This window comes from Oncorhynchus kisutch, linkage group LG1 (genome assembly GCF_002021735.2).
Source record: "Oncorhynchus kisutch isolate 150728-3 linkage group LG1, Okis_V2, whole genome shotgun sequence".
Lineage (NCBI taxonomy): Eukaryota > Metazoa > Chordata > Actinopteri > Salmoniformes > Salmonidae > Oncorhynchus > Oncorhynchus kisutch.
Window position 1 is genome coordinate 44,595,203 of NC_034174.2, and position 15,172 is coordinate 44,610,374.

General features: G+C 41.3%; 1 protein-coding gene across 19 annotated transcripts in view; it reads left to right on the forward strand.

Moving 5' to 3' along the window:
• The window catches only part of LOC109870016 (pleckstrin homology domain containing, family A member 6), a 180,572-nt gene extending 169,921 nt beyond the window's left edge, over positions 1-10,651 (forward strand). For all 19 annotated transcript variants that reach the window (XM_031825423.1, XM_031825398.1, XM_031825379.1 and 16 more), the window contains 4 exons: positions 932-1,065; positions 1,310-1,467; positions 5,511-5,618; positions 7,356-10,651. In XM_031825423.1, the coding sequence (XP_031681283.1) occupies positions 932-1,065; positions 1,310-1,467; positions 5,511-5,608 (390 nt within the window). In that variant the 3' untranslated portion in view covers positions 5,609-5,618; positions 7,356-10,651. The remainder of the gene's footprint in view (positions 1-931; positions 1,066-1,309; positions 1,468-5,510; positions 5,619-7,355) is intronic.
• The last annotated feature ends 4,521 nt before the right edge of the window (positions 10,652-15,172 follow it).

A 15,172-nucleotide genomic window follows, 5' to 3' on the forward strand; every position in this document is an offset into this window, starting at 1 on the left:
AGTATTCAGTCATTTTACTCATTAATTTGTCAAAGCACTTTTGGTAGCGATTACAGCCTCAAGTCTTCTTGGGTATGGCTTGGTGCACCCTTATTTGGGGAGTTTCTCCTGTTCATCTCTGCAGATCCTCTCAAGCTCTGTCAGGTTGGATGGGGAGCGTCTCAGCTATTTTCAGATCTCTTCAGTGATGTTCAATGGGGTTCAAGTCTGGACTCTGGCTGGCCCACTCAATGACATTTAGAGACATGTCCCGAAGCCATTCGATGAGGAAAGGCACATGGGCCCAATGTGGGAAGCCTACTTGAGGCCAATATTTTAGCCTGCATTGTGTTAATCTGGACATGTTTGCTGGGTTAGCGCTTAATGCAAAGTTAATGAAACACTTTGATAACAGCCTGAAGTGATTTCAGTAACACTTCATTCTGTAGTGCTGTCTCATATGGTGATTGTTTTATATTTTTTAATTACATGGTAATTGCTTAGTTTTATATGAACATTAAACTCTCTAGCAACAGCTCTAGTGGACATTCTTGAGGTCAGCATGAATTGAGGAAGTCAGCTTCCTCAAAACTTGAGACATTTGTGGCATTGTGTTGTGTGACAAAAGAGCTAATTTTAGTGTCCTTTTATTGTCCCCAGCGCAAGGTACATCTGTGTAATGATCATGCTGTTTAATGAGCTTCTTGATATGCCACACTTGTCAGGTGGATGGATTATCTTGGCAAAGGAGAAATTCTCACTAACAGGGATGTAAACAAACATTTTAGAAAAGTATGCTTTTTGTGCGTATGGAACATTTCTGGGATCTTTTATTTCAACTCATGAAAAATGAGACCAACACTTTACATGTTGCATTTATATTTAGTTCAGTATAAATGGCCCATAAAGTAAAAGGTTACAAAACCTCTTCTGACATGTGTGGTGTCCTCAGCTTTGTGCTCCAGACAAGGTTCTGATCCCGGAGCGCTACCTGGATGTGGAGCCCAACACTCCTCTCAGCCCAGAAGAGCAGAAGGAGAAACAGAAGAAAGTAGAGAGGATCAAGACTCTCATTGCCAAATCAAAGTAAGTACAGACACCACAAACTACTGTCCAACACACCTCTCACTCACACATATGTACAGAAGTGTATTTACTCAAATTTTGACTAAACTTTCTCTCCGCTCCATCTTCTGTTTCATATAAGTTTTATGAAATGCCACACACATGCTCTGTATTAAAAGTTATAATTTAATCTCCTTTCTCTTGCTCTCTTTGTCACACTTTCTCCCACCCTTCTCTCCCCTGCCACCTCTCCCTCTCCCTCCAGTCTCCAGAATGTGGTTCCCCTATTGGACGGTCCTACTGAGGGGGGCGGTCCTCATCACCAGGGCAACCCAGAGCAGAAGATCCAGGAGCAGGAGAAGAGGATCGAGATCTCCTGTGCTCTGGCCGCCGAGGCCTCGCGACGCTCCCGCCTGCTCTCCGGTGAGGACGCCTCAGCCGCCTGCCGCTCCACTGCCACCACCCCGACCACCCTGTCACCACGGTTACTGCCTTCACAGTTACCGTTGTCCACCCCGACCGTGGCCCTGTTGCCCCCCTGCCACTGAGGGGACCCCCTAGCGATGACAGGCGATGTGTTGCTGAAACACCTCCCCCTTCCTCCAAAACCCCTTCCCTCCTCCCCTCTATGACACACATTTCCTCTACCAATCACTGAAATGATCAATCCCTCTCCTGTTTGCAACACACTCAACACTCAACATCAATGACAGCTTTTTAGGGGTTAAATTGGAGGTGAACATAGTGGAACTGCCTTGTTCGAAAGAAAAATATTTTGATAAAATATATACAGTAATTTTGGGGGGAAAAGTTTCTAAGGCCCAGTTTCATGAAGAATAAAATCCCAATATAACCCCTAGTTACATCTCACTGTCAAATGTCTGCAAAATATCCGCTGCTTAAACCCAGTCAAGCACACTCCTTCACTCCCTCATTGTCTGCTGTACTGCAATATACTCCACTATCCACTGTCCACTACCTGACCCAAACCAACCACACCCTCAGTTCCTCACCGTGTGAGGAACAACTCTCGTTGTCTTTGCGGGTACATTTTCCATTACAAAACGTTTTGCTAGAGCTTGCGACACATTGCATTAATGAAGAAAAAAAAACTGGTCACAGTTACACTCATTGCTATTCAAAGATCTGTATCCTCTCCTACAAAAAGGGTTCATAAACCTTGTCATTTCACAGGGCATCCAAAGACAATGTCACACGTTACCTGTCCCTGTCCCCAGAGCAATAGATTAACAGAGATATGATCAACTCAGATGAACCAAGATTTAGAATCTGTAATGTCGCCATGTTACCACCAAGCGTTCTAAAATGATCATCTTCCATTGAGAAATCCAAATAAGAATGCATTGTTGTGGAAAGTATGGTGCCAATCGGGAAGATTCACCAAACTGTTATCTCTAGCTCCTGCTGTCTCGCTGTCTGTTTCACTAGTCCACTTCTGTCCATGCGATGCACGTTTGACCACAATATTGTTTTGGACATTCGTTTTAGGACTCAACGCCCAACTGAGTATTCTTCTCAATGCATTCTCAAATGACGCTGATGAAGATTGTATCTAAAGTGCATTACAGGGGCTTGGAAACACGACGTGTCAAAAGTTGGCAAATAATGAGTATGACAACCTTTTGTCATCATTGTGATGTAGCCAGATTGCCTTTAGATGCAGTGGCACTTTATCTTGCTAGCTAAGACTGAGGGGACAGCATCTGATTGTAGCTAGCTAACATTAGCGTTGCTGCATTTGATGAACTTAATTAGCTAATGGTAACATTTCCATTCCTTTAAAGTACATTTGACGACATCATAATGATGAAAAAGTGGTTTCCTACTAATTATTTGCCCACTTTAGCAATGACATCATATTTCCAGGCCACTATAGTGTACTTTAGATTCCTTAGCCCCTCTTCAGTGACTGGACACCAGGAGTGGTTTGCACCGGTTGTGCATAAAAAAGTTGGTCCTAAATACTAGTTCGGCGTAGATATGTCCGGCTTTGGTAACAGGATTTACACTTGTTGTACCCCCCCCCCCAAAAAAAAGTACTTGTCGTAGCCAAATCCAGCATAAGCAATGCGCGTTTATTAGATGTGATGCTTCAAAGTGATGATTGCTAGGCAGCGCCTGTTACTAGACTGTTACCATCTTTGTGGCAGTTCTAAACTTTGCGAGGCATGTCCCATCACTTCGCAAAGCCTATCACTATGCATGAATGTTTTCTTAACCACAACTGGCTGGATGAATTAATCATTGCTGTGAGAATGAATATCACTGAATAACAAAAATATTGGGGTAAAGTATGTTAACGCCATTAAAGGCATTTATCATATTGTAATGAAACAGGCAGGGAGCAGGCATCGAACCCTCGACCTTCTAACCCGAAATCCAGCGCGCAATCGACTGATTTTTACCTGGTCAGCTCGGGGTTTCGATCCAGCAACCTTCAGTTACTGGCCCAACGCTCTAACCACTAGGCTACCTGCCACCCCACTGGAGCAATGCCCTCAGTAGCCCTTTTGGCACCAATATGCTGGAGGAATCTTAAGAACGTTCATAACAATGGCATGACATGAATGAGTGGTGGAGGTGCAACCCATGAATAGTGAGATTGAAATTTTTTCTGAAAACTACAGCACAATTTCTCACCGCTTACTACATTTCACTATCTCTGTCTCTACCCTACCACAACCAACCACATATCACTATCTCTATCTATGTCATGGATTTCTTCATCTGAACGAGAGGCGGACCAAAGCGCAGCGTGGTTGTTTTGATTCATGTTTTAATAAATCCCTTCACATGAACAAACTAACAAAAACAAGAAATGTGAAAACTCAAAACAGTCCTATCTGGTGCAAACACAGAGACAGGAACAATCACCCACAAACACACAGTGACACCCAGGCTACCTAAGTATGATTCTCAATCAGAGACAACTAATGACACCTGCCTCTGATTGAGAACCATACTAGGCCGAAACATAGAAATACCCAAATCATAGAAAAACAAATATAGACTGCCCACCCAACTCACGCCCTGACCATACTAAATAAAAACAAAACAAAGGAAATAAAGGTCAGAACGTGACACAACCACATATCACTATCTCTGTCTCTACCCTACCACAACCAACCACATATCACTATCTCTGTCTCTACCCTACCACAACCAACCACATATCACTATCTCTGTCTCTACCCTACCACAACCAACCACATATCACTATCTCTGTCTCTACCCTACCACAACCAACCACATATCACTATCTCTGTCTCTACCCTACCACAACCAACCACATATCACTATCTCTGTCTCTACCCTACCACAACCAACCACATATCACTATCTCTGTCTCTACCCTACCACAACCAACCACATATCACTATCTCTGTCTCTACCCTACCACAACCAACCACATATCACTATCTCTGTCTCTACCCTACCACAACCAACCACATATCATTATCTCTGTCTCTACCCTACCACAACCAACCACATATCACTATCTCTGTCTCTACCCTACCACAACCAACCACATATCACTATCTCTGTCTCTAACCTACCACAACCAACCACATATCACTATCTCTGTCTCTACCCTACCACAACCAACCACATATCACTATCTCTGTCTCTACCCTACCACAACCAACCACATATCACTATCTCAGTCTCTACCCTACCACAACCAACCACATATCACTTATGCATAGTCATCACAGATTATGATAATGGGAAATTTAACATAAATTTGTCAATGTAAAGTGATGACATGAAGGAAAACAAATATTTTTTAATCAAGTCTCATAGGACTGTTAAGTATTCAATCATACTGTGTGCTGCCTGCTGTCCGTCGTAAAACCATACCTTTGAGCATGGTCCACCCTTGACTGGACAGATACTGTTATTGTCCAGCTGCACAGAGTTCAGTACAAACCACGTATCTGTTACGCTGCTGGTGCCAGATCGCAGACTTTGTTTTATCTTGCGTCCAGAAAAGCACTTTGCAAAATGTTCAACCATATTATCTTTATAGTCATAATATCCTATCCACATATATTCTGCAAGTTTACCTACAATTTGTTACTTGCGTTGATGCTTTCTGTCGTTACAAGCATTTACTTTGTAAATGTAATCTAGGTAACAGCTGTTCAAACTGCTTCATTTTCTAAAGTCTTCTGAATGTGTGTAGCCAAACTCCAGATCCAGGTGTAACAATTTCTTCCTTGCAACATTCTATTGCTTACGCAGTACAAAGCTATACAGGCTTAGCGCCATATGCCTACAGGTGTATCCCCACAAGCATAACCATATCCTGTTATGCTTGTGGGGTGGAGTGAGTGCACAGTCCTCCCTGTTGTAGCTGCCTCAACCCTTTATTATTACTTTACACCTTCATGTTTTGCTATTTGTTTTGCTTGTTCTCACCTCACACCCCCATTCCATTCCAGCCCAGTGCGCCCCCAGCCTCCCCGCCTCCCCGACCAACCTGGCCCCTCCCCCGTCCTCCACCGACTTCTCCGACTCCGTTCACATCATGAAGGTGTGAGTCTGTGAAGGTGAGTCCCCGCCCACCAACCACACCGGGCACCCCCTCCCCCCTTCCCTCTTCACCCCCTCTCTGGTCCCCACCTCCTACCTCACACCTCCTCCTTCACCTCTCCTGGTTTGGGCAGGAATCTTAGTTTTTCACTCATGTGATGTCTTGACCTATGGCAGCAAGTGGAAATTGTATTGCTATCTGCTTTACTCAATTGTTTTATTAACTGAAAACTGGTTTGGAATGCTCTCAATGAACAGTGCTAACAGAATATTTATGTTTACTATACCGAAATAACTGTACGACAATCGTATATTACTACCAGTAAAATATCCCTTGAAGATTTGTGGAGGCCTCCCCCTGAAGTCGGGATTATCTGTCTCTCAGCTTGTGCTGATGTAGAACACGGAGAGGAAGTGAGACTGAAATGACGCTGTTAGATAGAGTGCAGACAGCTGACTCAGATGTGAAGTTATCTACCCTGTACTTGTACACAGGGTTAAATTAGTAGTGCTAAGCAGGGGTAATTCAAGATGGGGCCATGGACCAGTCAATTTAGAGCTATGTTCTTTGAATGAAGCCAGGCTGCCACGTCCAACACATACTCAGCAATAAATGCCAATAATGATAAACTGCTGTTTCAGACATGAAGCTAACAGCCGTCGCATTAAACTAATAGGAGGATCAAGCTTCCTGTCAGCACCATTTGGACCAGCGGGGATCAAATATCAGATCGTTTCTGTCATTTCTCATTAGCTTATGTGCTTGGTTATGACCATAATCACCATAATCACGGTCCTGTCATTCCTGGACAAAAACATACAGCTCACAAACGATCCTGATTTACTTCCCCGCATTGTGTTTGACAAAAACAACTTGAGATATTGGCAAAAACATCTTGAGATATCCGCCTTACTTTTAAACATTGGTAGGGTCACACATGGCCCTTCCCAAAACCCAGGTGCACAAATTGAATGCAGACTTGCACAAATGGCACAACAATGCAATACCGTAAAAGAGCTGGAAGTCCTTGGGTAGTATCGTTAGTTCCAACCTAATGTCTTTCTGCTTGATTTATGGTGTTCAGGGTCTGTTGTCTGCATACTCACACCAAACGGTTTGATTCTAAGTGTTTTATATAAAGCGGCGGTCCCACTTCAATGACTTTCTATTACCATTGTTGTTGTTTTCAAGATGATGTTAGTTCATCAAATCAAATGATATTGGTCACATACATATGGTTAGCAGATGTTAATGCGAGTGTAGAGAAATGCAGAGAGCCGACAGAGCTGTCATTTCTAACAAGTAAGAAGGTGAAAAGCACCATTGTGGACTTGTACCCAAATTGCAACCATGCAGAGTATGTTCAGTGGAAAATGACTCAAGTCGATGTTGCACTGCAGCTTTCTCAGCCTTGTTGTAACATCTATTGAGTCGCCTCAATAACCACTCTTAAAGATAAAAGGGGCACATCCTGTACTCAACGACAGAACCCTCAGCAGTGATTGGTACAAACTGGCCTGAAGTGGAGTGGTTTACCAAAACGAGGCAGCACAGAGAGTTGTCCTGTGGTCAAATAAGCATTTAGAGAGTTACACAAACAAATAGCAGAAAGGGAACTCATCTGAGTCTGGAAACATTTCCTTTCTCTGCTTTCAATTTTCATTGTGTCTTTGTTTGAGTGTTTTGTAAAAGTGAGTTTTACTGGGATTAAAGTATGTTTTCTCTCTCTCATCTCGCTCTCTTTCATCTCTAGCTCAAGCTCTGGCTGCCGTCAAGTTTGACGGAGCGTCCTTCTGAGGATCCACTGGAATATAAAAAAAATGCCCAAAGAAACTGGTTAATCTCCCAGACCACCTGCCCGCCGGTGTATAAACCCAATGACCTCCACAACAACACAACCGGAAACATGAAGCGGTCACAGGAAGTTTGGGAAGTTGACCACCTGAGGACTTTTTCAAGGCAAACAGACTATGATGGAGGCCCACACCTCCCACCACAAGGGGGTCTATAACAGCACCCTCCACTCTCTCTCTATCCTTCACCACACTTACACAATTCTTCTTAGTCTAGGCCTGGCAGAAAATAGCATCTCTATAAGGGCAGGTAACGCAAACTAAACAAATGCAAATAAAACACAATGCTGTCATGTTTCACTATTTTGGGGATGATGCGTTTGACACAGCATTTGATACTACTAAGCTAGCCAGAAACCAGGGGATGTATACAGCACTCAAACATGCTCTCCTCCATGCTACACTGACAGTGAGACCGTTTCAACAGTTTTTCTCCGTTACTCAGCTCAGGAAAGGTGTATGCTATAGAGAGATTAGAAGGTCCACAGAGACTTGAAGCCCAGGACAGTAGAGTTCTGTGACTGAACGGTTCAGGAGGGGACTTAACGTACGTGATGCACGGATCTCTGTTAAGATGAAGAGGGATTAGGACTGCCGGAGCTGGACTTCAGGAAGAGGGACTGGGGAGTGAGAGCTTCTTATTGGTGCAGAGAGCAGTAGAACCAATCAGAGGCTGATGTTACAGTGTAACAGGAAATGGTCACAGAAGAGGAGGCGGACAGATGGTAGTTCAAGAACCATAAAGAGAGATAGGAGTGGGAACAGTAACATAACATAGGGTTTCCCAAACTCGATCCTGGGGCCCCCCTGGGAGGACATTTTGTTTTTTGCCCTAGCACTAAACATCCTGATTCAGGATCGAGTTTGGGGAAACCCTGACACAACAGGAAATGGCCAATGTTGTTTGGTTTCTGATTGGCTCCCAGGTAATTGTTTCAAACTCAGTTAAACAGCCCTTGCCCTTCGACTTCCTGGCGTCGTCTTCAGAGGCCATTAGTGGGAAAGCTGTACTGTATGAAAGTAACCCCCCCCCCTCCCCTCAATACAGTGGTCGCAGGAAATTGGTGTACAGCAGTGTTTGCATGAGTCTCCCTTCGATTCCTTCCAACACCTTTCATCCCAGGTGAGGTACACACCTATTGAACACCTAACCCACTGTGACGCCTGCCTCCCAACCTTTTCTCCAGGCTAGGCTACACCCCCTCTGTCCCCTTTCCCGTCCTACACCCAGGGCTGGTTGGGACCTATATGTGTATCTGTGTGACTGTCTGCAGGAAGACCTATCCTGCCTCACTCTGAAACCACTGTTAGTTCTCTGGTAACTGTGTGTCTTGATGTGAGTACAGCCCACACACCATTGGCATTAAAGCCATTGTACTCCTCTTAGTTCTCTCACTGCTATAATACCTTACTTCAGTGGTACAGTATGTCAATAGATACATGTGTAGATAAAATCTCTCTATATCTACATTTATATATATATATACAGTACAGTATATAGTATGTGGAAAGACGTCAGTAAAAAAAAGAAAAGAAGTGACCTTAGAATAAGTCTGCTAGTTGAAACACTTGTTTGTGTTAAGATGGGCCAGCAACCTGCATCACAGCCAACTTACAGTGTGTACATATCAGAAAGCTAAATGCATCCTACATGTATCATATCCCTAATATTATACAGTGCTATGTTGAAGACTGAACCTTTTTAGCATATAGAGATCGTTTATTCTGATCAATACGTTTTTACCTCTCAAAATACATCTAATTATTTTTCTATGAACCATCACTTCTAACGTGATCAACCACTTTGGGTGAGAGATAGATAGACACAGAAATATATAGACATATGGCTGTCCTGGTCAGGGTTGGAGGAACTCATATATTATACACGTATATGACAAGTCACTCCACATTCTAAGTGGAGGATGTATCATGGTGCAGGTATGTGCATCATCCTCGTCGTCCTCCTGTCCTCTAATATGAGTTGCCGACCCATCCTTTGCATTTTGGCTGTCTCTTAATAAGGAACATTTTGTTTGTCAGTCGATCACTGTTAGCGTCTCCAGATTTAACCTGTGGCCCTTCTGAAAGCGCAGCCCTTTCTATTTCTGTCTACATTCCTCCCTCGCAATCTACCCATCTCTCCTTCTCTGTCTTTTTTCCTCCATCCATTCGTTTCTCCCCCTTTGTCATATTGGCTCAGAGGCAATGCTGTGTCTGTATAAGAGGATGTCTTTCTTCAGACTCAAGCCATCATGTTTGGAGGCAAGGGAAACATTTGTGTACACATAGCAGATTATTATTAAAAAATCTTTTAAAAAGTCTGAAGAAAATAGTTATATTTTTTTCTTGTTTGAGAAAGGGACAACTAAGGTCAAAAGATGCAGTACATATTTTTTTAGACTCATGGGTATTTGATGACTAAAATAAGGTTTCAGCCGACAGGTTACATTTTTAGCATGTAATCAGGAATGTTTTGCGTTTTTCACAATATTGGGGAAAAATGATTATTGCTAAAATATTTTTTTAATTTGCTTTTAAGATTTGTCTTGAAGGCCCTGGTTTAAAGATGATTTTGAAAATATTGGTATTTTTGGAACAATTGGCCTCATAATGTGTTGAGAAACACAAAACAGCCAAATACGGGGTGTCCAATATTTGATAAAAAATGTAGCATTTATGGCTAATAATGATGTTGAAAGATTTAGCACATTGGTCTATGTACATATTTCCCATTTCAACTACGTATATCTTAATAATAACATCAACTGTTGCTATTTTGGCGAAAATACACAAAATGCTTGAACTATGCAAATAAAAAAGTGAAAAATCATATGCTTGCTTTAGGAAAACCTTCTTGCAATAAAGTGAATGTATACAAATATATACAGTATGTGTTTCTCTTTAGATGTTTTCGGAATATTCCGCCGTACTTATAATCATAATCATTGATATTATTACCATTATTGTTTTGATCATGCTATCGATGTTGAGTATCACTGCCAAAATAATTATACTACTGATCATCATACTTTCTGTCTGTTATATTAATAGACCTTTACTGACAATATCATAAGGACTCATTATATCATATGGACTCTTATATTATATCATAAGGACTCTTATATTATATCATATGGACTTTGTTATATTCTATTCTATGTGTATGTCTGATAAATAAACCTGATGATATCATGTAGACTTTGAAGACTGACTGGATGTGTGGAAGACACAGTATGAAATCACCTGTCATTTGACTTTCAGTATTCCTTTGGAAAAAAAATTATCCTGTGTCTCGTACAAATTTGACTGAAAGATGATGGAGACCCGGACATGGTGAAATTATGGGGCTCGCATTGAGAACACTTTCTGGACTGTGCTATATGGTCAACAATACTGGACTTCATAGGTAACTCATTTACACACTCCAATGAAGTATATTTGAATTATTATAAGGCAAAGCTATCATCTGTTTCTTCTTACTGGCATGAGTAGCCTAGTTGTAGTGTTTGGCAAACTCCGACTTTTAAACTTCTATTGAAAGATCACCATTTTATATCTGGCAACAACAACAAAAAATCCCCCCAAAATACTGTTATTGTCAAAGAAATGTGTTGCAAACACATAGATTAGTATGCCAAACTCTGTTTAGTGGCAGTCCAAACACCAATACTAGCATCCTAAATTGTCCGCCATTTGAGTATGAGAAAAATAGTATGTGACATTTCAATGTCAATCATTTTGGCTTCTCAGGTAGTATGAATGCATTGTAAACTTTTCTGGAGTTTCACACCAACAGTGCAATCCTGCTTTAGTAGGATTTGAAGTTAACTGAATATCTGATAAGCTTGCTGTTGTTGAGCGGCAACTTCATATTTAACCTAGCTAGCCAGTTATATATCCGAATCCATAGCAAAGTAGTACGCTACGGCCGTGGCATACTGCGTACCTTTTACTAAACATGACGTAATAAATAGTGCGTGACGATGAGTACATACTATGCAATTTAAGTATGTAGTACGCTAGTATGGGAATTCGGATGCGGCTTGTGGCTCTGTGTATTGGATGGTATTTGGACTACTGGTAATGACCCAAGCCTTCCTCAAGAGGGACCTATATAAAAACATCACAATCACCTTGATTCAATCAACAGTTCACACAGAGCTCTCTCTCCCTCACTCTGACTGTCTGTCTTCATGCATCTGCATGTCTCTCACACACACAGAGAGAGAGAGTACTAAGTGAGCTTCCACACTGTGGACAAAGACAGTCCTGCTGCTTTGCCAATATTTGTCCTTTGTAGGGAGACCACCTGCCTTTTGCCTGAGTCATTACTCAGAAACAGGTTGAGATGGGATTAAACTCTCTAGGGTCTGTGTATGCGCCAATGTATGCTGGATATCTTGTTTCTTGTAAGACCATGTGGTGCCTGTAGCCTCTTTGAAAATATTATAACCATGCCATAACAATCCCACAGAGTCTGTGAAAACAGTGAATTTATTGATCATGATAGAGAGAAGAGTCTCTCAGACAATCCAATCAGATGACAAAGCCTTCAGAAAAATGAAGGTTACTTGTGTAACCCCTGTTCTCTGATAATAAAAGTGAGACTTCTCACTAGTGGGATTCACCAGAATCTCTAAGCAGCTCAAATAACTAATCACGCACTTCTTTCGGAGACAGACAGGGAAAGTGGAGAATGAAGGAGCCCCTCCCCTCAGACTGAACAGCCACTCGCCTGCCCCTCTGATCATTATCAAGCATAACCAACATCCTCACAGTCTTGCCAATTCATGAATGTGGTATCTTAGAACTGGGGTTGAGCAAGTAACCTTCAGTTCTCTTTCAATGATTTGTTTTGACATATGACTAGCGGGACATGGCCAACTCACATATCGCAGATGCTCTCCGATAGTATGTACTCATCGCCGCATAATATTTATGATGTAATGTTTAGTAAAAAAGTATGCAGACCTCAGGCCCTACAGAGGCTGCAATCCCTTGCTATTATAGGCCAATAAATTGTAATCACTTCCATAATCCAATGTGATAACCGTTGATAAGAAAGGGGTCTCCCCTTGCAGGGAGGGACCCAGGACACAAAGAGTTTGTTGCTCTTGCGCAAAGGGCTCCCAAATGTTTTATTTTTATTTATTTTATTTAACCTTTATTTAACCAGGCAAGTCAGTTAAGAACAAATTATTTTTTACAATAACGGCCTACCCCGGCCAAACCCGGACGACGCTGGGCCAATTCCAATTGTGCACCGCCCAATGAGACTCCCAATCATGGCCGGATGTGATACATGTAATTAAAGTACTGTAAATGCGCAACGTGAGTACTGGACACAAATGGTGTAGCCGCTACCCTTCTATAGAAGGCAAAGGCGGCAGGAGGAAAGCCACACACTCCAAGTTGAGACAATTGTAATTGTCGATAACCTTAGGCATAAAGGCAGGGCTGGGCAAGAAGGTAACCTTGGAAAATTCCCAGGCAAACTAGTAAAGTGGTCTTAAAGGAAAGATACAGTATTTTATCTCCACGCTTTCCTTTGTTTTATAATGTTTAGGGTACCAGTCAAAAGTTTGAACACCGACTCATTCAAGGGTTTTTCTTTATTTTTTTTACTATTTTCTACATTGTAGAATAATAGTGAAGACATCAAAACTATGAAATAACACATATAATAACACAAGTAGTAACCAAAAAAAGTGTTAAACAAATCAAAATATATTTTAGATTCTTCAAAGTAGGTTGATGACAGCTTGCACACACTTGGCATTCTCTGAACCAGTTTCATGAGGAAGTCACCTGGAATGCATTTAAATGAACAGGTGTGCCTTTCTTTCTGTGGAATTTCTTTCCTTCTTAATGCATTTGAGCTGATCAACTGTGTTGTGACAAGGTAGGGTTGGTATACAGAATATAGCCCTGTTTGGTAAAATACCAAGCCCATAATATGTCAAGAACAGCTCAAATAAGCAAAGAGAAATGACAGTCTGTCATTACTTTAAGACATAAAGGTCAGCCTTAAATGAGAAGGTGTGTCCAGACTTTTGACTGGTACTGTATTCAGTTAAAGTTTACATACACAAAGGTTGGAGTCAATCAAATTAATTTTTCCACCACTCCACAAATGACTTCTTTGTGCATGACACAAGTAATTGTTCCAACAATTGTAACAGACAGATTATTTCACTTATAGTTCACTGCATCACAAGTTTACATACACTAAGTTGACTGTGCCTAAAACTGTGCCTTTAGAGTAATTCTTTCTGAATTTCCGCCTGACTGACGTGCCCAAAGTAAACTGCCTGTTACTCAGGCCCAGAAGCCAGGAATTGCATATAATTTGTAGCATTGGATAGAAAACACTTTGACGTTTGTGGAAATGTTAAAATAATGAATGAGACTATAACACCATTAATATGGCAGGCAGAAATCCAAAGAAAAACCAACCAGAATTTTATTTTGTCACTCCCAGGCTCTTATAATGGAAAGCTATGGGTTTTATGTAATTCCAGCTCCCAGATTGCAATTCATATGGCTTCCACTAGATGTCAACAGTCTTTGTTCATTGTTTCAGGCTTGTTTCTTCAAAAACGAGCAAGACTTATGAGTTTTTGTACAAAGAGTCCCGGCATAATATCAGTCTGTTGTTGCGCGATGAAGAGGATGCGTGCTTACTAATTTTACTTTTCTATTGAACATACTTCTTTCCGTATGAAATATTATAGTTTATTTACATTTTAGGACACCTGCAGATCATATAGAAACGTAGTTTGACTTGTTTGAAACTTACTTTTTGGTATATAAAGAAGGATTTAATCAAACAAAATTACCATTGATGTTGTAGCTGGGACCCCTAGGATTGAAAACAGAGGAAGATTTTCAAAAGAAAGTGATTTATTTAATCACAATTTGTGATTTTATAAAGCCTGTGCTGGTTGAAAAATATGTTTATGTGGGCCGCCGTCCTCGAACAATTGCATGGTATGCTTTCGCTGTAAAGTTTATCACAAATTGGACAATGCAGTTAGATGAACACATATTTAAGCTTTTAAACGATATAAGATACTTGTATGTTCATAAATTTTTAATATTCCGATTATTTATTTGAATTGCACGTCCTCCAATTTCACCGGATGGTTTCGACAGGTGTCCCGCCAGCGGGACGCCTAGCCTTAAGATTAAACAGCTTGGAAAATTCCAGAAAATGATGTCATGGCTTTAGAAGCTTCTGATAGGCTAATTGCCATAATTTGAGTCAATTGGAGGTGTACCTGTGGATCAAATTCAAGGCTTACCTTCAAACTCAGTGCCTCTTTGCTTGACATAATGGGAAAATCTAAAGAAATCAGCCAAGACCTCAGAAACAAAAATTGTAGACCTCCACAAGTCTGGTTCATCCTTGGGAGCAATTTCCAAACACCTGAAGGTACCATGTTCATCTGTACAAACAATAGTACGCAAGTATAAACACCATAGGACCATGCAGCTGTCATACCGCTCAGGAAAGAGACGCGTTCTATCTCATAGAGATAAATGTACTTTGGTGCGAAAAGTGAAAATCAATCCCAGAACAACAGCAAAGGACCTTGTGAAGATGCTGGAGGAAACAGGTACAAAAGTATCTATATCCAGAGTAAAACGAGTCCTATATTAACATAATCTGAAAGGCCACTCAGCAAGGAAGAAGCCACTGCTCCAAAACCACATA